The sequence below is a fragment of the Balaenoptera physalus genome (genome assembly GCF_965194825.1).
Source record: "Balaenoptera physalus genome assembly, chromosome: 3".
Taxonomy (NCBI): Eukaryota; Metazoa; Chordata; class Mammalia; order Artiodactyla; family Balaenopteridae; genus Balaenoptera; species Balaenoptera physalus.
In genome coordinates, this window is record NC_138890.1 from 134,248,370 (window position 1) to 134,273,787 (window position 25,418).

Sequence of the window (25,418 nt, forward strand, 5' to 3'; positions counted from 1 at the left end):
ACCATACCCTCCAGCTACATCTACTGTCAGTATCTATATCGATGGACTCTATTTGAAGATTTCATTGAGCTAATAAAAGCATGATGAGTGTAGTTAGTAAAATGAGCTTTTAACAACATGGGAAATTGCTTACGCCATAATGGTAGATGAAGAAACAAAACAAAAAGTATATGCAAGTAAAAAATATTCTTAGAAAATATGAATACTTCTAGACCGTAGGAGCATGGGTGCCATGGAAACCTGCCATTTCCTGCCCAGTGTACATTCTCCCTCCATGAAATAATTCCCTGTATTTGCTTTAGAGAACCACCCTCTCATTCTCAGACATGTGTCTGGTGTGAACAACAGAGGTGGCACCCAATGAACTGAAGCTAATCAGCTTAGCTCATTCCCTTTGCCATGGTTTGTGTGTGGACATGTAACCTAATTAGAGCCAATGAGACATGAAGAAATGTTTGCTAGAGCTTTGGGGAAAGGCAAGCTTTCACTTTTCCCCTATTAAAATGGTGTGGTAATGTTAAGTTTCAAACTTCTGCAGGTATTTTGTCACCACAGAATGGAAACATGGTAATGACTCAGGTGACCACTGAGTAGAGCCCAAGGCTCCAGCCATACTGTGGGAACAGAGTAGAGAGATAGAGAGAAGACACATCCTTGGTGGCATCATTTGAGTTATTGGATCAAAGTTTTCCTGGAGCCTCTGGACTTTTCAGAAGTAGTATTGGGTTATTCTGTCACTTAGCATAAGGAGCCCTAGCTGATACAGAAATTGAGACTGACTGTACATATTTTAAATTATAAAAATAACTTTATACACTATAATTTATAAATAGCTGTTTTCAGAGTGTTTAAGAGTCTTGGGATTCAAGTCCCAAATTTTTGACACATAATAATCCTTACTCATAGAAATTACCGCCATGACATCCCTGATTTGGAGGGAACAACATGACAAAGCTTTGTGGGTAGAAAAGACTTTTCTCCAAAGCCTCTTTCATTACATTTTGATAAGCACAAAATAATGAAAATCATTAGAAGACATTTGTGAGACATGTGGTGAGGTGACAATGTAGCATCATTAAAGAATATGACTTTCAGCAGTAAAGACTTAGGTTTCAGTCCCCATGAACAGATTTCTAGCTGTGTGACCTCAGCCAGTTGCTTAAACCCTCAGAGCTTTTGCTTCCCCGTATGTAAAATGGGAATGACAACACTTTCCACATTGCAAAGATTAATTGGGATATAAAATACCTAATACAGTGAGTTCCTGTCACAAAGCTACACTCAAGAAAATGGTTGCTGTTATGACTACCCTTGTTATTCGGGCATCGAAAATTTGTCTCTGAGCAGTTAGAGAAAGCAGCACAATGTATTCCTACCTAGAAAAAAAATCATTTTATCTTTTTTTTTTTTTAAATCAAAATCACAGACTAAATGGTTTTGAATAGTTTTCTGCAGTTGAGGTTGGGTTCTTTAGCCCATCTGCAGTGAGACGCTAGAGAGATTTAAAGACATACTCAGCTTCCTTCCCACCTCCTACCATTACAGGTAAACACACGGGAGCTATTGCTCATTCTTTCATTTCTTGTTCTGCCTTCATGCATGCAGAAAAAGGCTGTATATGGAAAAACATCCACGATAATGATGTTAAGAGGTAAGAGGGTGTAGGAGAAAGGAAGGCATGAAGAAAGAGCCAAAGTGGGAGAGACATGTAGCGGTGACCTTCCCTCCCACAGCTACACAACGCAGAACTGAGCTAGCCACCAAAAGAAGTTCAGTGCCAGGTAGCTTTTTTAGTTTTTCCCTTTATTTACCACAGTAGAGAGTGTGGGCTACCTTGAATGTCACTGGGAAATTTTCTACATGACCTATGAGGCTCAGCTCCCAAGTCGATCAACTCCTGGGAAAATATCCAGTTCTAAGCTCTGGCCCCAGGTACTTGAAAGCAAGTTTTCATCTAGTTGATCTCTCCCTTCTCACTACCCACATGGCAGAAATCCGACTAAAGAAGTAGACACTCTTCATTCCGTTTTGGGGTTTCTTACCTATGACTGTCTTGGCCAATCTGAGAAAAGGGAGCATAGATTTGGAAGCGAAAAACTTTATTCTGGTATATCGAGATATTTTAGTATTCACTCCAAATTATGCTTTTTCTCTCTGCATTCCCCTATTTACTAACTTTCCCCTATTGCTTTAGAAAAATTAGCACAGCATTAGCAGAGAATAAAGGTGTCAAACTCTTCCAAGTTCAGAAGCCTTGGTCCAGGTATACGACAGAGATTTGGGAAGAGTGTTTGCTGACCAGTTTTAATTGTCCCTTCTGCTAACATCAACCTCCCACCCACCCCCACCTCCAGACTAGATAGAGACTTTCCAAGTTGAGGAGCACAAAAGGGGATAAATGAGGGTAAGCAAGAGAACTTGAGGTACTGAAGCTGTAAGAAAAGGTCCTCCACCATGCCCCTTACCTTGAGGTTAGATCTAAGGTGGGGAAAGATGATGAAGGCTCATGATGATGTTGGGGATCTGTTACCATGTGAAATCCTGGCAGGCAGATGTTTCTTAGCCCACAATATCGTGACAGTAGTAAGTAAGTTAAAGATGGCCACATAGAGTGCCATAGGTAAGGAAAGCCTGAGGCAGCCCCTCTGAATCTCTAGCAGCCCCAGAGAGGCATAGGCAAAGAGAAGAGCAAGAGGCTACATAGTCAAGACAATGAGTTGCGAAAGTGGGAAGTGGCATGAATGTATATCCAGAGTCCAGGTGGGCCAAAGACATCTCCATAGGTGCCTAATGTGGCAGTGATGACACCTAAGAGCCACATAAGGCTATTGTTCATCTCAACAGATGCCAGGGCATGTCAAGACTGAGGACAGAAGCCCTCTCCTAATGACCCAGAAGTTAGCTCACTCTGGAAAAAAGGAAGTAGAGGAGATCACCTGGAATCACTTGCATTCATTTTTTTAAAATTAATTAATTTATTTATTTTTGGCTGCATTGGGTCTTCATTGCTGCACATGGGCTTTCTCTACTTGCAGCGAGCAGGGGCTACTCTTCGTTGAGGTGCCCGGGCTTTTCATCGTGGTGGCTTCTCCTGTTGCGGAGCATGGGCTCTAGGCGCGCGGGCTTCAGTAGTTGCAGCACGCAGGCTCAGTAGTTGTGGCGCACGGGCTTAGTTGCTCCGTGGCATGTGGGATCTTCCCAGGCCAGGGCTCGAACCCGTGTCCCCTGCATTGGCAGGTGGATTCTTAACCACTGTGCTGCCAGGAAAGTCCCTCATTTGCATTCTTTTGCTGTGAGTTTCTCAGGGCCTAGAGCAGGGAGAAGTCAGAAAAGACTTCTGGAAGGAGGACATAACCCCTAAGACACTGAAGAAAGGTGATCAAGTTAAATGAAGAAAATGAAGAAGGTGATGATAGGCCAAGGGAACAGCATAAGCTCTTTCTTTGGCATGGAAGCAGGAAACAGTATACTGGAGGCTGGCCCAGGAACCATTAGCAAATTGGTAATGTGACAGCCAGGAGTTAGAGGTTATATTAGAGATAAGGCTGGAGAAGTGAGTAGAGGTCAGGTGAAGGAGGATTTTTATGACATACAAAAGGGGCTAAGGTGATAGGAAGGCACTGACAGACCTTCAAAGAATAAGATGGTCAGATTTTCAGCATTGTGCATGATGGATCTGAGGGTTTCATTGTGGTTATTTATTGCTCCTTAACAAAACTTAGTGACTTAAAACAACAAACATTTTACTATATCTCACAATTTCGTGGGTCAGGAATTTGAGCAGGGCTCAGCGAGGCAATTCTTCTGCTCTCTGTAGCCCTGATTGGCATCACAGTAGTATTCACCTGGCAGCTGATACAGTCTGGAAGTTTTAAGATGGCTTTATTTACACGCCTGGTGCCGGGACAGCGGGGCCACTGTCCCTCTCCATGTCGCCTCAGCCCTCTCACATGGTCTAACAAGGTAGTGGGACTTCTTACACGATAGTTCAGGACTTCTAGAGACCAAGGCAAAAGCTCCTCTTAAGGGCTAGTCCCCCCAACTGGCATAGTGTCACTTTTTCTGTACTCTATTTAATAATCAGTGCAGCACTCAAGCCTACCCAAGTTAAAGAGGATGGGAAATAGACCTCATCTTCCACAGAGGAGTATTAAAGAATCTGTGGCCATCTTTAATCCACCACAAGGTCCGAGGACGTAAGATTGGAGGTAGAGGTAAGCACAGAGTTCTTACTATCCCCAGTTCCTGAAGTATTCACGCAGGAGCGCTCCCAGAATGCTCTTACATAGAATGCTCTGTGACTTGACTATGATTGCTGGTTTATTTATCTCTCTCTTTCTCTCATTAGACTTTGAGGGAAGAACAACACGTGAGTCTTGTTTAGATCCAAATCTCAGTGTCCGGCACATAGCTGATACTCAATAAATGTTTATGGAAAAAAAATAAACTGAATAAATTGGAATGGTTGAGATCCCCTTAATTCCTGGGTCTTCAGGACACCGGAGCAGCCTCCTGTTTGATATAATTTCCTTCACCAGATACAGATCTTCTTATTGACTTAAGAACTGCTTGATTTGAATGTGTAAAAATAACATTCATTATGAACATTTACATGGATAGCTTTCAACTTTTGCCTGCTGTATGAGTCTTCTATGCTGCAGAACTCAGCATCTTAAAACAACACACATTTATCTCAGTTTCTGTGGGTCAGGATTCTGAGCACAGCTTGACTGGATTCCCTGCTTTGGAGTAAAGACAGTCTCTTCCACAAGTGGTGTTGGGAAAGTTGGACAGCCGCATGTAAAGCAATGAAGTCAGAACACAGCCTCACACCATACACAAAAATAAACTCAAAATGCCTTAAAGACTTAAATAAAAATATTACTGAAGAATAATATATATTCAGAAAAATGAGTATGCTAAAAGAGTACAACTTGAAAATTTTTCACAAGCTGAACACAGCCACACAACTTGCATCTAGATCAAGAACCAGAACATGATCAGAACCTCAAAAAGCCCCTCCTCCTCCCTTCTAGTTACTGGAAGGCCACTTATAGTTACTGGTGACCGTTATTCAGACTTATAAGACCACAGTTTTATGACTATCATTTTAAAATTGAGAAGTTAGCAGAAACTTTACTCCATTGTATATTTTTGCTTCCTTTGTGGAAGATTAATTGACCATAGGTGTGTGGATCTATTTCTGGGCTATTCTGTTCCAGTGATCCATATGTCTGTTTTTGTGCCAATACCACAATGTTTTTGATTACTGTAGTTTTGTATTCAGTAGTATTTTCGAAACAGAGTCATAATGTTGCTAAGTTTTGTTGCTATGAAATGCATTTTTCCTGTTTTCTAGCTTGGAAATTTAGTTACAACTTGATTTAAGTTCATATTTCATTCCAAACTTATTTTATTAAGTGGATTATAATGTGCCTTAAGCTGCTTCATTTTTTGGAAACATATATTGAATTAATTACTTTTAATTCTGTTCAGTGAATTAGACATTATTAGGTTACAAAGATTTTAACACATACAGAAAAGCTGTCCCCAACTCTTTGAGTTAATATTTAATTTTTTAAATTTTCTAAGGTATTTTATGCTAATAATGAAAAATATAAAACTAGGGGACTGAACCTGGTAAAGGCAGGACCAAGAACTTAGGAGGAAATCTTTTAAAAGAATAAGGTTGTTCTTCCTCTTAGAGGAAAAGAGGATACTCACAAATGATGGTCTTGGTTTTTCCGGGGAATAATGAAACAAGGTTCTGCACTAAGAATAAATGTTGGGATAGAGTTGCTAGTTCAAGAAAAAGGGAAATAGTTAGGAAATAACATTGACAAGGTAAACATGGCTGAAGGTCAAGGGAATTAAAGACACTAGTGAGAGTGCAGCTAAAATGGTTGATAAAAGGGTTCTCAGAGTTTAGTAAGATAAAAGAAGGTGGGAAAAAACTGATAAACTAGGAGAACAAAGATCAGAGGTCACACTGAGGACAAACTACAGACTCAGTGGGAGTAAGTAAGAGAGGTAGAGGGTAGGTGGCTGTGGGTAGAGAGGGAAACTCACAAGCCAAAGTTTTGCAGATGGAGTAATTTCATCTGATGACTGGCTTCCAGGTGTGGCTACATCTGTGGGCTCCTGATATCAGAGTGAAGCTGAAGATGACTGAAAAAGAGAAGGATGAGAAATTGTGAGGTCAGCGTGCTAACTGAGTCATTATCATTGATGCTGAAATCATTAGGTTGATGCAGGACAGGAGGATAATTCAAGGCTGACACAGAGTTTCAGAAACACAACTGGGCACAGGCAAGGAAGTAAATGGCCATCCTGGTCAGGGCCAGATTTATGCAAATAGCAAGGCAGGCAGAGTTTGTCTTCGACATTTATCACCTTTGTTCTGTAGCATTTTCCCCTAACTTTGTTCATTTTCTCTTGAGTAACCTCAGTGTCCTCTTGTTGCCCTCTCACTGTACAGGTTCCCCCTCTGCTGCTGACACATCTAAAATCCCGAATAAGTCCCAAAGCACAAATGGAAAGTTCTCAATTGATATGTCACTTTTCCCCACTTATCTCTGCATTTTGACAGGGCGTGCTAATGACAAATCCTTATCCTGAAAGTGGTTGTTTCAGGACCAGTACCCTACAGAGGTATCTGCAGAGTCATCTAATTCCAGCCAAGGAGAGATGGGATCTTGCTGTCCTGAAAAATCTTTCTCCAATATTGATTCATTGGTTTTTTAATAAATTTATTTATTTGTTTGTTTATTTATTTATTTATTTTTGGCTGCGTTGGGTCTTCATTGCTGTGCGCGGGCTTTCTCTACTTGCAGGGAGCAGGGGCTACTCTTCATTGTGGTGTGCGGACTTCTCATTGGGTGGCTTCTCTTGTTGCAGAGCACAGACTCTAGGTGCGCAGGCTTCAGTAGTTGTGGCAGATATGCTCAGTAGTTGTGGCTTGTAGGCTCTAGAGCACAGGCTCAGTAGTTGTGGCGCACGGGCTTTGTTGTTCCGCGGCATGTGGGATCTTCCCGGACCAGGGCTCGAACCCATGTCCCCTGCACTGGCAGGCAGATTCTTAACCACTGCACCACCAGGGAAGCCCTTGTTTCTTTGTTTTAACCTAGACTTTAACCATTCTCCACAAAATGTGAGTTTCTTACGGGTTAGTGTTAGCCAATGCAAAGATATCCACAAAAGAACTAACTCACTCCTTTGCTTTCCTGACCAGTGCACAAGGCAGGCTAGTGTGCTGTGAGATATTGTTCCCCTCTATCTTCTCCCTATGCCAGAGAAGAATCATCATTTTCAATATACACTGCAATACAAAAAGGTCGAGAAAGCACATTCAATAATGATAACAGCTGACATTTATTGAGCACCTACTATGTGCCAAGCACTTCATGTATTTTAATTCATTTAACCCTCGTAGCAATCCTGTTAGGTTGCTACCATTATTCTCATTTGGTTTATGAGAAATCTGAGAAGACCTGCCCAAGATCATAGACATGGGAAGTGGCAGCACCAGGATTCAAACTCAGGCAATTTGGAAACAGAAGGTACATTTAACCTCTATACATTGTCCCTAAATAAATGTCCAATAGATCTAAATAAAACTTTTAACAACTTTTTTTATTTTAATTTTTCAAAGTATAGTTGATTTACAATGTTGTGTTAGTTTCAGGTGTACAGCAAAGTGATTCAGCTATATGTATTCTTTTTCAGATATTTTCCTGTATAGGTTATTACAAAATATTGAGTATAGTTCCCTGTGCTATACAGTAGGTCCTTGTGGGTTATCTATTGTATATACAGGTAGTAGTGTGTATATGTTAATCCCAAACAACTCCTAATTTATCTCCTCCTCAATTTAACATTTTATAAGTTTGTTTTAAAAACCTCCATAAATGGCAGAGCTACAATACAATCCAGTCACTCTCTACAGGTTAGATAACACGATGACAGGCAGCAGCAAGAGTCGAACACAGTGGAACTTTGTCTCTCCTGCAGCACCAACCCCAAGCTTGCCTGGGACTCCCTTAGCACTAGACACGTAGCAGGCCCACTTTTCCATGTCATTTAAAAATTATCTGATCAACTAAGAGATGGTAATTTGGTCTGTGCTTTACTCTATCTGAATCCCCAATATAATGAAGAACCTTATAATTGTCTGTTAACTTATGGGTATAATTTGTTCAGGTCCATTAAACCATGATTGCCCTCCTATAGTCTGCCATTCTTCCACAAAAGGTCCTGGCCTTGGGTGTGTTTCTTTACACACACACACACACACACACACACACACACACACACACACGCTTATCTTTTAAGCTTCTCCTCTTGCTTTGGAAAAAAAACTGTATCAAAGTGAGCCTGAAGGTTCATTTTCCGGACCACGAGCGGGGAAGAAGGGGTTTTAACGAAATTGGTTTTTACTCGGTATTTTTGTCACAGATTGGGAGGTACAAACCGCAAGAAAAACTAGTTTCTTGGCGTGTCACCAACTCTGGGGTTCATTGATCAATCACACCCAAACTCATTTACTAACTTAAAAATATATATCGTGGCAAGGTTCCTTTACATAAGACTTGGACCGAAGCCGCCACAATCTGCGGTAATCTCGTGTGGAGTCATGGCCACCGAGCCCTTCACTTTCCCTCAGGAGCTCCCACGCCTCCCCGGTCCCCAAGGACACCCGGCTGTCCCTAGCAGCTCTCAGTACCCTGGGGAAGGCCTCGAAGGGAGGCCGAAGAGGCCGCGGCAAGAAGGGAGGACGGCAGGCGCGGGTAGCACCCGGACTTCAGTTCACGACCCCGTTATTCCACGGAAAAATGGAACATTCCGCTCCTTCCGCCCGCAGAGGCGAGGTGGGGAGAACCCTTCGATCTCGTCTGGGAGCGGCGACGCGGACGCAGCGACCCGAATCCGGGACGCCGGGAACCGCATTACGGGAATCGCAGCCGCTCGGAGAGCCTCCCCGTCGCCTTCGGGCAGCCGCTGAGCCAATGCCGGCGCGCGTCGGGTCTCGCGGGCGCCAATCAGCTTACAGATCCCAAGTCCGGGGGCGGGGCGTTACAGGGCGCCGCGGGGCGGGGTCAGGGGGCGCGTCGCCCCGCCGCGGGAGGAGGGCCGCGTGCCGCGTCTGCGGGAAGGAACCGGGAGTGACCCGAGGCCCGGGCGAGGAGCCTACAGGCTCGCGGAGCCCCGTGGGGAACGCACGGACGCAGCTGAGCTGGGGGTCGCGGCTGCCGGCCGACGGGCCCGGCCCAGCCTGGCGCCAAGGGGGACGTGCACTGTGGACACGCGGAGGAGCGAGTCACCGCGGCCTTTAGGTGAGGCGGGGCCGTGGTCGAGTTGAAGGGCCGTGTAGCCGGAGGGGGAGGGCTGCGTCGGGGCGGGCCAGGGGACCTGGCACTCGAGGGGGCCACCCTTCTCGGGGAGAGGGGCGCCCCGACAGCGCGCGCCCCAAACTTCTTGTTATCCCAGCCTGGAAATCCCCACATTCCTTCCTCTCCCTGTTCCCACACCTCCGAATATGATCTCCACAACTTTTATCACCTAGATTTAAGTACAAGCCTCACTTCCAACACCACACACACACACACACACACACACACACACACACACACACACACACACACACACACACACACACACACACACACACACACACACACACACACACACACACGCCCTTCTGGACCATACCCCTTTTTGGTTACCAAATCCCCACTTTTTCCCCAGTCCTCTTTCCATCTCCCCTTAAATTCCAGTAGTCCCGCACTTGACCCTTCATTTTCAACTCGGAGGTGAATTTTCTTTCCCCAAAGCCATCTTTTCATACTTAAATGGTAACGTTTCAACGTTGCTGAAAGTTACACCATACTTATACAATTTCCAAGCTAATGTCTCTTTTCTTCTTTTGATCGCTTACATGGCCTGGCCCTAATGAACCCCGCATACCACTGTATGGTAAAGGCGCCGAATTCTGTCTTTTTAAATTCTCTCACCCCCTCCCCCAAGTTTAAAGATTATTCCAAGTAGCAAGGTTCTGTTTTTCAGTATTTTTTCAAACTGAAAAAAATATCACAGCTTAAAAATAAGACCTGCCACTTTTGTTCTTTTCTTTTTTTCTTCAGAAGGAAACCCATTTCGGTTTAATTTGTGTAGTATTGGGCATTTCAGCGATTATACTGCTTTAAAATAATTACTTGTTAGAATGCCAGGATGAATATTCTAAAAGATTGGAGTGTTTGGTTTAGTCAGTGCTGTAAACAAACCCTTTAGACTGTGTGACTGCCAGCTTCAAGTTGGAACAACTCTTAATTTGAAATTACTCAGATCATCATATGAGCTATTCGCCATTATCACAATTTCTTAAATTCATGTTAATTCCTATTTGGAAGTATTTTTTAACTGTAAGCTGGAATACTACAATGTTAGAACCAACTTGCTATTAAGTTAAATTGTGCTTTCCAAATATTTCTCTTTGGGGACGATCTTGAACACTTGTTTTTAATCACAAGTGGAAGAAAAAAATTGCAGGATGGAGAAAGTGTCAGAAAAGGAGGATAAATTTTGTAGTACAATTTTTCTTTCATCCCAATTCCATATTATTGACAACAATTGTTTAATTTTCTTATAGGTAATTTAGAATATTATAAGCACACAGCTAATTTAATACATTTTCTTAGGTAATGAAAAATGTGTTCAGTTATTTACGAATTGCCGTGTTTTCAGTTTATTTAAAATTTTTCCAAGGGAATTTGCATTTCAGTTAAACGTTAGGGTGGATGTCGATTATCATGTACCTGTGAAGTTGGTGTTACAATACCCACTTTATAGAGAAGGAAACTGAAGCTCAGGGTCCCTGTGACACCTAGATCTATGTAATTGCAAATCCTGTACTCTCAGTCAGTCACTGTGTCATGTTAACACATTTCTCATAGAGGATCCACTGCTACAATTTGGTTTGGGAACTTAAGAACTCCCCAAAACTCTTCTGTAGGGAGGGTTTTTTTCTTCCAGAAGCTATTTCAGAGCAGCTTATTTTAATGGGAGTCAGAATTCCCTGGCGCTAATACATTTGCAGCTTGGCTCTTAGAGAAGCATGGAATGTTCTCACAGTCTTCTCCATTTCTTTGCAAAGACATTTTGATCAGAGTTGAAGTTTCTACTGAGCTTTATTGTTTTACATAACAAATACTAAGCACTTAGTACTTGCTGTAGGAACGGACAAAGATGCGTGAGTCGTCCTTAGGACCTTCAAAGAGTTTACAGAAATTGGGTAGACATTTTGTGAAAAATGACAAGGATGCAAGGCAGTTTTAATTATATGCAGAGTGATACAGAAGATGCTATAGGTATTTAAATTAGGGAGTAACCATTTAAGAGTTGAAAGGATCAAAGGATTTAACAGAGGTCAGCCTTGAAACCTGGGTAAGATTTGGATAAAGGGAAAAATGAAAGGAGCCCATTCCAATAGAGGTATCTGTGGGAAGGGTCAGAAATAATCAAGGTATAGTAATTATAATAGTCAATATATGTGTAATTCTTATTTTCTGTCAGTCACTGTTTTGAACACTCTGCTTATATTAATTCATTTAATCTTCATAACCTTATGAAGTAGATCTTACTATTCTCCTTTTATAAAGAAGGAAACCCAGGCATAGAGAGCTTAATTAAGTCTCCCAGTGCCACACGGCTATTAAGTGGTAGATCCAGAATTTATACCTAGACAGCCTGGCTTCAGGATCTGAGCTCCTAAGGATGGTAAATATACTACCTCTTCATATAGTATACTTGAGTGACAGTTAACTAGAATAATATGGCCATTCCGGAAGTCTTTTTTAAATGTCTTTTACTTTTTTTTTTTTTTTAAGTTTAATAATTTTTATTTATTTATTTATCTATTTATGGGTGTGTTGGGTCTTCGTTTCTGTGCGAGGGCTTTCTCCAGTTGTGGCAAGTGGGGGCCACTCTTCATCACGGTGCGCGGGCCTCTCACTATCGCGGCCTCTCTTGTTGCGGAGCACAGGCTCCAGACGCGCAGGCTCAGTAGTTGTGGCTCACGGGCCTAGTTGCTCCGCGGCACGTGGGATCTTCCCAGACCAGGGCTCGAACCCGTGTCCCCTGCATTGGCAGGCAGACTCCCAACCACTGCGCCACCAGGGAAGCCCCGGAAAGTCTTTTAAAACCCACTCTTAATTGTCCACTATGTGCTTCAGAGTATGTTAGATTCTCAGGATATCAAGACATATAAACAAAAATTACAATACAGTGTTATGAATCCTGTTAGGGAACTGTATACAAGTGCATTGGGAGCAAAGATGTTTGTGGGAGTGGGGGGGAATTCCACAGAAGAGATGATGTTTCATCTGAGATATAAACAGTGCAGAACAGTTTGGAGAAAGACATTCTAGAGCCAAGGAATAGCATTTGTAGAAGCCCAAACTCTGAAATAGTAAAATGTGTCAGAGAAAGTCTAGTAGTTCGCTGTGACTTGAGCTTAAAGTCTGTAGGGGTAGCTGGTAGGGCATGGTAAAAGGTAAGACCAAATTGTGTATGGCATGGTGAAGTCAAGTAAAATGAAGAGCTTAAATATTTGCTTTGCATTTGGGAAACTACAAAAATAATTTCAGCATGAGCAGAGTAGAAACCAGATTGCTCACTGTTTTCTCTAGAGCTTGAGGGCAAAATCTGAGTAGAGGGTTTTGGTTTTTTTAGAATAGATTTAAATATTGAAGAAGATAGATTGGGCAGGCACACTGAAACCAAATTTTTAGGTTCTTAAATAGCTGAAATATTTGGCATTATTATTCACCCTTTAAAAAGCTTTTGAGGAAAAGAGTGACAAGTTTAAAGTATGCTTAGAGAGATTTCATCCATCAGTAATAATGTTCAGAATGATTTGGAGGGAAGAAAGAGACTAGAAGCAGGAAGGCAGTTATAAGTATTGAGGTGAGCAGTGCCTAAATTAGGTTGGTCATGGTGGAGGGTAGAAAAGAAAAAACAAGTGGGAAGGATCATGAAGGAAGACTGAATAAGATTTGTAACTGAGAAAAGCTAGAATGTAATGGATAGGCAAGAGACAATGATGGACCCCATCGTCGTAGGAAATTCAAGAAGGGTGAGTGTTTTTAGATGAGGGGGAAAAAAAGTACTGTGATTTTTTTTTTTTAAAGTGCATGCATTTATGTATTTATGTGGGCATGAGTATGTATATATGTGTATGTTGTTTTTAGACCTGTTAAACTTATTTGAGTCAGGCAGAATATCCAAGATGATGATACATAACTGAAATTGGAAGAAACATCTCAATCAGAATATTTGAAATTATTTTGTGTGAAGGTAGTAGTTGAAGTCATACATTTTTGAAGAAGTTGGTATTTTAAAAGAATAGTAGATGCCAAATACTTTCGGGTACATTCATAGCCAGCAGATAAAACCTAGCAGAGAATTCAGTGAAGGAGACAGTAAAGTAAATAAAGGAAAGAATATAACCACATGATATGGTTACATAGAAACCAAGAGATATGAGAAATTCAGAAAGCAGAGGTGGTCAACAATGTGAAATGCTTCAGAAATGCTTGTGATATTGTCACAATGGCTACAATCTCTTTTTTATTCTATCTATTATATCTTAGTGAGATTTAATGAGAAGTGTTAGCCAATTGACATGAGTAAGAAAGCTACATCTCTTGAAATGTGGCTATAGTATAGATTATTGTTTTAAAGCTGAATGTATACATATCCATAGCAAGAGCTTCATTCCTTTCAGCACAATAAATCTGTTGCCCTGTTAAAATTTGAATATTCAGCCTCCAAATTTTCATTTGCTCTTGATCCAAATTAATCAGTTTCATCCTTTGCTCTAAGGTAGATTAGTTTTATCATTACTTCTGAATAATGCATTTCATACTGGTCTTCTGCACAATCTGTTTTTGTTTGGATGTTCTGTTGTATGTGTTCCCCTACGCACTCCCCCTAACACAAAATGTTTCAGATAGCACAGCTCTGGTTTGTAGACTGACATGCTCTGGGATTTTGCCATTGGTAATCTACAGTTATAGAGTCAAAGATGGTGTATAGTTCATGTGTATGCTACTGTCTCTGTCCAGAAAACCTTTACTCTTATTTCATGATGGGCTGTCCTGGACCCTGTCTGAATTGGGTATTCTCTATGCTCCTGTAACACCCTGTGCATATTCCACCTCTCTAAACTGAACTTCTTAAGGGCAACAACTGTTTATTTGGCTTAAACTATATTTGTAATGTTTTATTTCTTAAGCTATGGTGAGAACATGGATCGTCATCAAAGTCTTCTTTAAACCTTTCCATAGATCTCAAACAGTCAAAGATGATTTGTAAAAGACCTTCTCTAACTCTAAGGTCATAAGCATACTCTGTATTTTCTTCTAGTAGTCCTACAATTTCACTTTTGCATTTATGTCCTTAATCAGTCTGGAGTGTATGTATCTGTGATGAAGTAGGGCTCTTTATTTTTTTGCTTGTGGAGCCAGTTGTCGCAATACTATTTATTAAATAGTCCTTTATTTCCCCAGTGATACCAGTAGCTTTTTTTTCCATAAGATATTAAATTCTTATATATACTTGGGTCTGTTTCTGGACCTTTTGTTTTGTACTTGATTTAATTTTCTATTCCTATGCCAATGCCATGTTTTAATTACTATAACTTGATAGTGTATCTTAATAGATGGTATATCAAGTATTCTGTTTATTCTCTTTGAAAATTGGCCTTTGGCCATTTTCTAATATTTTATGTGAAATTTTAAATTGGTTTGTAAAGTAAACCACTTTGCAATTTGGATTAAAATTGTATTTCATTGATATATTAATTTGTGAAGAACTGATATCTCTCTCTCCCCCTCCCTCTCCCTCTCCCTCTCTCTCTCTCTCTCTCTCTCTCTCTCTCTCTATATATATATATATATATTTGTTCCATGATATTTAAGTCTTACTAATGAACTTTTTAGTAAAGTTTTATAGTTTTCTCCATAAACTATTTGCATTGTTCGGATTTAATTGTTTTTCCTAGATATAGTTTAGTTTTTGATGCTATTGTCAATAGGATTTTTTTCTATTACATTTTCTAACTGGTTATTGCTGAGAGAGGGGTTTTTTGGTGATCATTTGTTCAGCTGTTATGTTAAACTCTCAGTGGTTCTAATAGTTTGTTATTTGATTCTCTTTGTTTTCATATCATCTACAAGTTTTTTCTTTTTCCATTTTTATATCTTGTTTTTTGTTTATTATATTTTTGTTTAAGCCTTCTAGAACAGTGTTGAATAAGTGATGACATCAAACATCTTGTCTGAATCCTGACCTTAATAGGAATGCCTCTAATTTTTATCTTTAAATATGATGTTTACTATAGGTTTCTGATAAAGTACTGTGGCAGCAACACCAAGAGCTGCACTGATAACAGCTGTTAGCATTTATTGAGTATGTAGTATGCGGCAGATGTATACTACACTGCACTCGGTGTATACTGACTTATTTAATCTTTTTTTTTTTAACATCTTTGTTGGAGTATAATTGCTTTACAATGGTGTGTTAGTTTCTGCTTTATAACAAAGTGAATCAGCTATACATGTACATATATCCCCATATCTCCTCCCTCTTGTGTCTCCCTCCTTCCCAACCCTCCCTATCCCACCCCTCTAGGTGGTCACAAAGCACAGAGCTGATCTCCCTGTGCTATGCGGCTGCTTCCCACTAGCTATCTGTTTTACATTTGGTAGTGTATATATGTCCATGCCACTCTCTCACTTCGTCCCAGCTTACCCTTCCCCCTCCCCTGACTTATTTAATCTTGACAAAAGTCCTACGAAAGTAGGTGGTGGGGTTATCCTTATTTTACAGATTAGGAAAATGAAAATTAGGGATATTAAATAACTTGCCTAAGATGTTTTACAAAAAATAGAGGAGCTGGGATTTGAATACAGGCAGTCTGATTACAGAGTCCATCCTCTTATCTACTTCATGAATATAAAGATGGTCTCTTTCAGTCTAGTTTTCTAATACTTTGTTGTTATTTTAAAATTATAGCTGAACAGTTGTTGAATATTATCAGATGCTTTTCAAGCATCTAGTGGAATGATTGTGTTATTTTTGTCTTTAATCTATTAGAAAATATAGTGGATAACATTGGTATCTTTTCTCATGTTGAAACATACTTGTATTTTTAGGCAAAATACTTGTTGGTATTTATGGGTTTTTTTTTCTTTTAAATACATTGCTAGAACAAATTTGCCAATGCTTTATTTAGGTTTTTTCACACCAATTCATAATAGTTTGACAATAGTTTTCTTGTGTAATCCTTGTTTGATTTGGTATCCAAATGACTCTGCAACTTCTGGCCAAAACGGGGAACAAGGATAAGGTTTACCCTCATGTCTGAAACAACCATAAAACAGAAAATATACATAGAACAGTGATAAGACACTGGACACTGGATGATGAAAGGCAATGATCTTGTGAGATGGGAAACAAATGAGGTAGATCCTATGATTGAACTAGCGTACTACCTTGAGAGAGTTTCCAAACCATGTCATAGGTTGGGGAAATCTAGGCTAAGCTCAGTGGATACTCTTTGAATTGAAGAAGATGGCTGGAGTTCATAGAACAGAATACTGGAGAATCTTGAAACTCTTGAAACAAGAGAATTCTTGAAAACTTCAGAGTCCCCTTAAGCTGTTTAGCTGAGTGCATGCATATAAAGAAACTGCCGGGACTTCCCTGGCAGTCTAGTGATTGAGACTCCACACTTCGACTGCATCAGGTGTGGGTTCGATCCCTGTTCAGGGAACTAAGATCCCACATGCCATTAGGCGCAGCCAAGACAAAGCAAACGAAAAAACAACAACAAAAAAGAAACTACTGAGAAAGAAGCTCATGAAAGGATTAGAGGTAACAGTGCTTAATGATTCCACAGGGTTAGGAATTGTGCCTGTCCTTACCAGCCAGATTGGAAACCATCTTGATTCATGAGACATTGGATAGAGTACACAGAAGGGTCTTGTGTCAGTAGTAGGGAATAATTAGTCCCAGAATAAGCACTGCTCCAATCCCACCCGACTTATCTTTAAAAGCAAGACCTGAAAGGATCAGATTGTTTTCAAGTAAGTTAACTGTGTCCTGAAACAGGGCAGGATTCTGTGTTCAAGAATCTTTAATAGGAATACAAAAGTATCCGACACTCAACAAGGTAAAATTCACAATGTCTGACATTTAATCAAAAATTACCAGGTATGCAAAGAAGCATGAAAATATATATATTAGAGAAAATTCAGTTAATCAAAACTAACCGAAAACTGACACATGTTATAATTATCAAAGACACTAAAGCAGTTGCCATAATTGTGTTCTATATGTTCAAAAAGTAGAGTTATGGAAGATATGAAAAAGACCCAAATTAAACTATGCTAGGTATGATTTTAGATACTAGGAATATAGCAAGGAGCAAAACATACAAAATTTCCTACCTCATTTGCTCACATTCTATTTTGGGGACACTAACAGTATATTAGTTTCCTAGGGCTGCTATAACAGAATACCACAAACTTAAAACAAATTTATTCTTTTAAGGTTCTGGAGACCAAAAGTCCTTCTGAGACTCTGGATAGAATCCTTTGCCTCTTCGTAACTTCTGATAGTAGCTGATAGTCCTTGACATACCTTGGCTTACAGCTGCATTACTCTAATCTCTGCCTCTGTAGTCACATGGCATTCTTCCTGTGTATTTCTGTCTCATAGCAGACACCAGTCATATTGTAGTAGGGCCCCACCCTACTCCAGTATGACATCTTTTTTTTTTTTAAATAAATTTATTTATTTATTTATTTTTGGCTGCATTGGGTCTTTGTTGCTGTGCGCAGGCTTTCTCTAGTTGTTGTGAGCAGGGGTACTCTTCGTTGCGGTGCACAGGCTTCTCACTGGGGTGGCTTCTCTTGTGGAGCACGGGCTCTATGCGCGGGCTTCAGTAGTTGTGGCTCGTGGGCTCAGTAGTTGTGGCACACAGGCTCAGCAGTTGTGGCGCACGGCCTTAGTTGCTCCATGGCATGTGGGATCTTCCCAGACCAGGGCTCAAACCCGTGTCCCCTGCATTGGCAGGCAGATTCTTAACCACTGTGCCACCAAGGAAGCCCCCCAGTATGACATCTTAACATCTGATTACATCTGTAACCGCTTTATTTCCAAACAGGGTCACATTTTGAGGTACTGGGGGTTAGGACTTCAACATATCTTTTGGGGGGACACAACTCAACCCATAACAGACTATAAGCAAAATAAGTTAATTAAATAGTATTTTAGAACAGGGGTTGGCAAACTGTGGTCTGCAGACCAAATCCAGCATGCATTCTCTTTTTATAAATAAAGTTTTATTGTAACTCAGCCATGCCAGTTTGTTTACATACTGTCCCTGACTGTTTTTGCACTCCAAAAACAGAGTTTACTAGTTAGTGGTCACAGAGACCTGAAGGCCCACAAAGCCTAAAATATTTATTATCTGGCCCTTTACAAGAAATGTTTGCCAGCCTATTTTAGAAGGTTAAGTGCTAGTGAGAAAAAACAGGAAAGGGAGGATATGCAATATAGGCTAGTCAGAAAAGACTTGTATGAGAAGGTGAATTTGAGCAAAGGCTACAAGGAATTAATCTTTATGTACTGACTTAGAAAGATGTCCCATACGTAGTGTTAAGGGAAAAAAAAGTTACAGAACATTATTGTGATCCCATTTTTGTAGACTGATAAAGTATATATTTATACAATATAAAGTTATACACATAGAAACTTTTGTAAGATTATACACCAAATTGTTCACAGTTATCTTGATGGGATTATAGGGGATTTTCACGTGACATATTATCAATTCCTATTCATTTGAAAGTTTTAAAATAATTATGTATTTTCTTTGCATTTAAAAATATCATTGTTATAGATTAAATTTCTTATATGTTATTAAATTATATCAAAGGTTTAACATGTGTGAAACAATAGTGGGGGATTCAACTCCTTATCTGAGTGTGAAGTTATCTTGTTACATTTCAAAGAGGAACGACCGCTCCTTATGCTAGAATTTAACCTAATACTGAGCAGATTTTAAAATGAATTTTTACGTCTGTGTGCATATAATAATTTGGCAGTTGAGGAGTCAGTAGCCTTAACTTACTGCTAGTGGAAGACAAAAGAAAGGTATGATTTTGTGTAAGATTTGCTTTAACTGCTTTTGTCAGATTCAACAAAATGTTCCTTTCACATGTCTATGACATACATGGATATCAAGGAGGTTTAGGTTAAGCATGGGGGAGCCAATAATGTTTCCAAGCACGTAGCAAAACTACCCTAGGATACTTGAATACTCTTATACAAGTGTTTATGGGAGTGCTTTATACTGAAACTCAGAAGATATCTAAAATGAGAATGCTTTCTCAAAACCTGAAAGACCAGTAGGTGGCAGGAATTTAAGTACACATATAAAAAATATTGTCAAAACCATCTTTCTAAACAAGACTCTCCTCTCTCTACAGTGAGACCCAATGAAAAGAGCATGACATTTAGAAGCAGAAGACTTAGTTCCAGATCCCTGCTCTTTCACTTACGAATTTTGTGATTTGGGTAAGTACCTTACCCTGTCTGAATTTTTGTTTTTTCTTTTGTAAAGTTCCAATAATTCCTGCCTTTCCAAACCCAAGAATGTACAATTCCAAGAGTGAACCCTAAAGTAAGTTAGAGATTTTAGGTGACTATAGTGTGTCAATGTAGGTTCATCCTTGGTGAAATGTACCATTCTGGTGAGTAGTGATGTTAATAATGCAAGAGGCTATACGTGTGTGGGGACAGAGGGTCTGTGGGAAATCTCCTTACCTTCCTTTCAGTTTTGTTGTAAACTTAAAACTACTGTAAAAAAAAATAAAAACTTAAAAAAAATAATAAAATAATGATCCCTGCCCTATCCACCTGCTTCTCTAAGATATTAGGAGAATCAAGTGAAATAATTTACATGAAAGCAGTTTGTGTAATATGAAATAGTATACAAGTATTAGTTATTATGAATTCATAATTAGTACTAATGGAATAGCACAGAGTTGGATAACTTTTTAAATAATTAATTTGATAATCAGTTAATGTAGGCATGACTGACTTTTTGTGAATTTATCCATAATCACACTACTGTGTATGACATGATGTAAAAGGTACCATATTGAAATTTCCCCATCCTGATCCCTGCTCAACTTACTTATTCAACAGATATTACTTTGCCTTCTATTTGGCAGTCGTAATTCATCTACTGTTCTACAGTTATGGTAGTACTGTTTCTGTAGTAATAAAGTTTATACTGACAGTCTTCCTCACATGTAAATCTAAATTTATTATTCATTCTTTTTCATTCTATCCTAATTTTTTATCAAATTAAAAGGGAAAAAAACTCAAAAATCATAATCCATAGGAATAAAAATAATTTATAAAGGGTTAAACTATTAAATATTTATCAATTAAACTCCACTACTTTTTCCCCCACTTAAAAAATCCATGGAAATTAAAGTAAGAACAAACAGCTATAAGGATAGCTTTGGATTTGTTCTAATTTTTTAACTAAATCATCCATAAACTTTGTTACTTTAACATTAATAGTAGTGAATTATTTATGATGCATCTTATGCCTCCTTTCAACACATTACCATATTGAAACCACCATAGTTGAGGAATTGCTGCTGTAGAACAACCGCTCAGTTCTTGGAAAAATCCTTTCCTGTATCTGTGGTTAGTGGTCATGTTTTGGCTTCATAGAACCTTCCAAAATAACATGCAAATTTCGAGGAAAATCAGTATATACAATATGTGCTTATAATATATGCATAGAATATTCTGCAAGAGATGAGGAGAAAGGATAGTGCTAATAATAGAATTTTAAATCGATTATCTGTTGTCAACAGAATGAAAGGGGAAAAATAAGCAGAGTACTATCAATTCAATCAATTTTAAAACAAGATAAGCCTCCAAATGAAGTGGACTATATTGCATATAATATTTTAGATAGTATCAGTACTACTGTGTCTCCATCTCTTAGGTTTGGACTATGACATCAAGTTCCTTAATAGATGTTCCTTTATCACATTTCAATGACAATCCTTTAAAAATTAGGAAACATTACTTTCTAACTGTTAAAATGCGAAACCTACCTTTGCCTGTTTTCCTTTTACTTGTGTTTCATGGCACTGCTCACATAAATCAAATTGCTTTGAAGTAATCGTAAATACTTTCATGGGACATCTTGTTTCAGAGTTTTGTTATAAGACTATAGTACATAAATAGAAAGATTGCCAGTTTTCAGAACTATGAAGAAACCTCTCTACAGTGTGAACAAGGTACTTGGTAGGGTAGGTGGTCAGGATGACATGACCACATACCACTCTACCAACATGCTCAGATATTTTTCTGTTCTGTTGTTTTGATGAACAGTTGAATGATGTGGTAGATTTTTCTACTCTGGGACTATTTAAAGTTGGGAAGTAAGGAATAAAACAGGTGGAGGAAAATGGATCCTGCAACTTAGTTCTTTTATAGCTTTACCTGAGACAGTCTAAACAATTCATTATCAAATTATTTTGTTATAGAGTGACTGTTACCTGGTTGGGGAGTATAAAAGTATTTATATTTTGTAAAATGATACTATGTTTCAAGTGTAGTACTATGAAGCCCTCATCAAGAAACTCTAGTAAAATGATACTATGTTTCAAGCGTAGTACTATGAAGCCCTCATCAAGAAGTTAGTAGTTTTATCTTGGAGAGATACACATTAAGTATTTTTTATTTAAATTATATTTATTTTCTATTTTCTAAATACTGAAGCCACAGGGTACAACATTGGAAAAGGTACAAAGAGCACACTGTAGAGTCTCCCTCCCACTCTAGTGTCTCAAACAGCCAGTGGCAGCCAGTATTTGAATTTTTATCCTTCTAGAGATGTTTTATGCACATATAAGGAAATGAGTATATGTTTTGCCTTTTTTGTTGTGTTTTTGCCGATAAATAACAAATATACTGTTCTGTACCTTAGCAGTGTGTTTTAGATGTGATTCTATATCTGTACATTTTTTTAATGACTACATGTATACTGTGTTTGGATATGCCATAATTTACCTAGTCCCCTATTCGTGAACATTTAGGTTGCTTCAGCCTTTTACTATTAAAAAGAATGCTGTAGTGAATAACCTTGTACATGTGTTGTTTTGCTCATATTCATAGGATAACATACTAGAAGTAGAATCATTAGATTCAAATGTACACGTACTTTAATTTTGACTGATAGCGCAAAATTGGCCATATACCTTGTCTGGGTAGGGTTTTTGTTTTTAATTGAGGTCTCATTTACAAACAATAAAATTCATAGTTTTAGGTGTACAATTTGATGGGAAGGTTATGCCAGTTTACACTATAACTGGCAGTGTATGAGAATGCCTTTATGTCATATTCTCATAACACTGCTGATAACTTTTTAATTTTTATATTTTTGCCAGTATTCAAGGTGAGAATGATATTGCAATAGTTTTGTTTGTTTTATTATTTTTACTAACTACAACTTATATACAATAAAGTTCACAAATCATAAGTGTACAGCTCATGTTCAGTATCCCAGAATGCTCCCTTCTGTCCTCCCACCACCTTCCCTCCAAAAGAGAACCACTATTCTGACCTATCCCCATAGATTAAGTTAGCCTGTTTTTGAACTTGATATAATTGTCGGTGTCAATGCTGAGGCTTATCATGTGCTTTTAACTTAGTAAAGAACTGCCAAATTGTTTTCCAAAGTGTCTGTATCACCTTGCATTCCTATCTGGGTTGTTTTAATTTGCATCTCACTATGAGTGAGGTTGAAAGTATCATTTCATATGTTTGAGTTACTTGTATTTCCTTCTCTGTAAACTGCCTGTTCAACTCATCTTGCCTGTTTTCTTCTAAACAGGCAAGATGAGGTGTTGGAATTTTTTTAGTGATTTGTAGGCATTCTTCATATGTCAGGAGATATTTTTGGTCAGGCTATGAATTACAAACTCTTTCCCCCATTTTGTCGATTATCTTTTGAAGTTGCTAATGCTGGGTTTTGCCATGTAGAATTTTGTCTCTGTGAAACTCTCAGTCTCAGAGTATTTACTAATAGTGCAAGACTTCATAATACAGAAACAGAATTGCTCTTTTAATTAACCTTAAAGTATAAATTATGTTTCCCAGTAATATTTTATGTAGCCATAACTTTAGTGGGAATAAATAAAAATATTCTGAAGACTTCAACTTGTTTTCTGCGTTCTTATAAGAATTTTACCACCTTTTAGAAAACAGCTATACAGTGGAAACAAAAGAGCTTTAGAAATTGTGTCTGAATTTATTATGTGTAGTAAGAGTAAAAATATTTAAAATAATATTACATGTGTCTTTTACAGAAATATCTATGCAAGATGTTGACATTGCAAACTTGGATAGCGCAAGCCTTGTTTATTTCCCTCACCACTGAATCTGTAGGTAAGGTTCATGAAATATCCTACCTCCCAACCCCACAAATTAGGTTTGTGTATTTTTGTATAATTACATAATTAAGCTTATGTTGAATAATTAAATAATTATGCTTATATATTTATTCTTTCTAGGATCATTATTGAGAGAATGATGTTGTCTTAAAAATGAATTTAAGAAGTAAAAATACTCTTTTTTTTTTTTTTTTTTTTAATTTTATTTATTTATTTATTTATGGCTGTGTTGGGTCTTCGTTTCTGTGCAAGGGCTTTCTCTAGTTGCGGCAAGTGGGGGCCACTCTTCATCGCGGTGCACGGGCCTCTCACTATCGCGGCCTCTCTTGTTGCGGAGCACAGGCTCCAGACGCACAGGCTCAGCAATTGTGGCTCACGGGCTTAGTTGCTCCGTGGCATGTGGGATCTTCCCAGACCAGGGCTTGAACCCGTGTCCCCTGCATTGGCAGGCAGATTCTCAACCACTGCGCCACCAGGGAAGCCCTAAGAAGTAAAAATACTCTTGATAAATTATAATTTGTATAATTTGAGTTGAAACACTCAATTACTCAGTAATCCTAAATCCTGTTTAGCTATACTAACAGTAACTTTAACGTAGAGAAGGAAAAAAGGGGTTTTTTTGTTTGTTTTTATAAATAAAGAAATAGGAAATTTGTTAACTTTTAGCACTTCCCTCCTTAACCTTCACTCCAAAGGTGTCACTGAGCAGGAGTGTGATTGTGATAACAGAATGAAGAGGTCGCCTAGAGCAGTACTGCTCATACTAGGCCACAGCCTGTCTGAGAACTGGTGGTTATTGGTCCACAGCGAGATGAGTACAGAAATTAAGAGTAAATGTTTAGAAACTCTTTTAACAATTTGACATAGCCGTGACATCCAAGCATGTGATCAGTGGACTTGTCCCACTGAACATTAATATAAAACAAAAGTATAAGTTTGTGAAAGATTGAGAGAAGAAAACCTAAACTGATCCTTCACCACAGATAGTTTGAGAAGCACTGCTCTAAGTCAAACCCTCAAGTTCAAGAATGCAGCCTCTTTTTAAACAGTTGAAATGATACAAACCTTATGTTGAAATTTTTCCTTATTTAAGTCTTTCCTTAGTCTTGAACCCAAATTTTCTTCCTTGTAACTTTTTCTCATTAATCCTAGAAATCCTTCTGTAGTAGGCCCACTTTCCTTTCCCATGTTCAACTCTTCAAGTATAGAAGGACTGCTTTCCTGTGTCTATAACCCCTCTCTTCCCCAAACTAAATTTACCTAATTATCCTAATTATTCTTTTATAGGACTTGGCTTCCAATCTATATGTGCTGATTACCCTCCTGACTCTTCTCTTAGTTTCCCATATCACATTTAAAATATAATACCATCCCACCTCTCCTACTTACCGACTATGAAACTTTAGCCAGTCACTTAATCTATGTCTGTTTCCTGATCTGTAAGATGGGGATTATAACGGTCCCTAACTCCTAGGGTTATTGTGAGAATTAAATGAGTTAATACACAGAAGGCATTTGGGCAGTGCCTGGCCCATAGTAAGAATTATAAAAAGGATAGTAATAATATATTTATTATTTTATATATTTATTATTTTATTATTATTATTGAATAAAATGCACTTAAGAAAAAAATAAATGTATCAGAACTAGACATGGTCTGAGTATAGTGATTTTATTACTTACTTTGATCTGAACATCATTTTTATTAAAGCAACATAGTTTTTTGCCCGCTAAGATACACCATAGTTTCATGTTAAGCTACCTACCAGTCAGTGAAAATTCTCACATCTTTTTTTTTTTAATTTGATTTATTTTGGGCTACGTCGGGTGTTTGTTGCTGCACATGGCCTTTCTCTAGTTGCAGCGAGC

The 25,418-nt window shown here is 38.7% G+C and overlaps 1 protein-coding gene across 3 annotated transcripts in view; it reads left to right on the top strand.

The window, feature by feature from the left end:
• Positions 1–9,086: 9,086 nt before the first annotated feature.
• IL6ST (interleukin 6 cytokine family signal transducer) overlaps positions 9,087–25,418 on the top strand; it is a 49,362-nt gene continuing 33,030 nt past the window's right edge. Inside the window, exons 1-3 of one of the 3 annotated variants that reach the window (XM_082457591.1) lie at positions 9,087–9,332; positions 19,554–19,641; positions 23,466–23,544. In XM_082457591.1, coding sequence (XP_082313717.1) covers positions 23,481–23,544 — 64 coding nt within the window. In that variant the 5' untranslated portion in view covers positions 9,087–9,332; positions 19,554–19,641; positions 23,466–23,480. Of the gene's footprint in view, positions 9,333–19,553; positions 19,642–23,465; positions 23,588–25,418 lie in introns of those variants that run through there. The other 2 variants (XM_082457592.1, XM_082457593.1) reach the window with 2 other exon arrangements.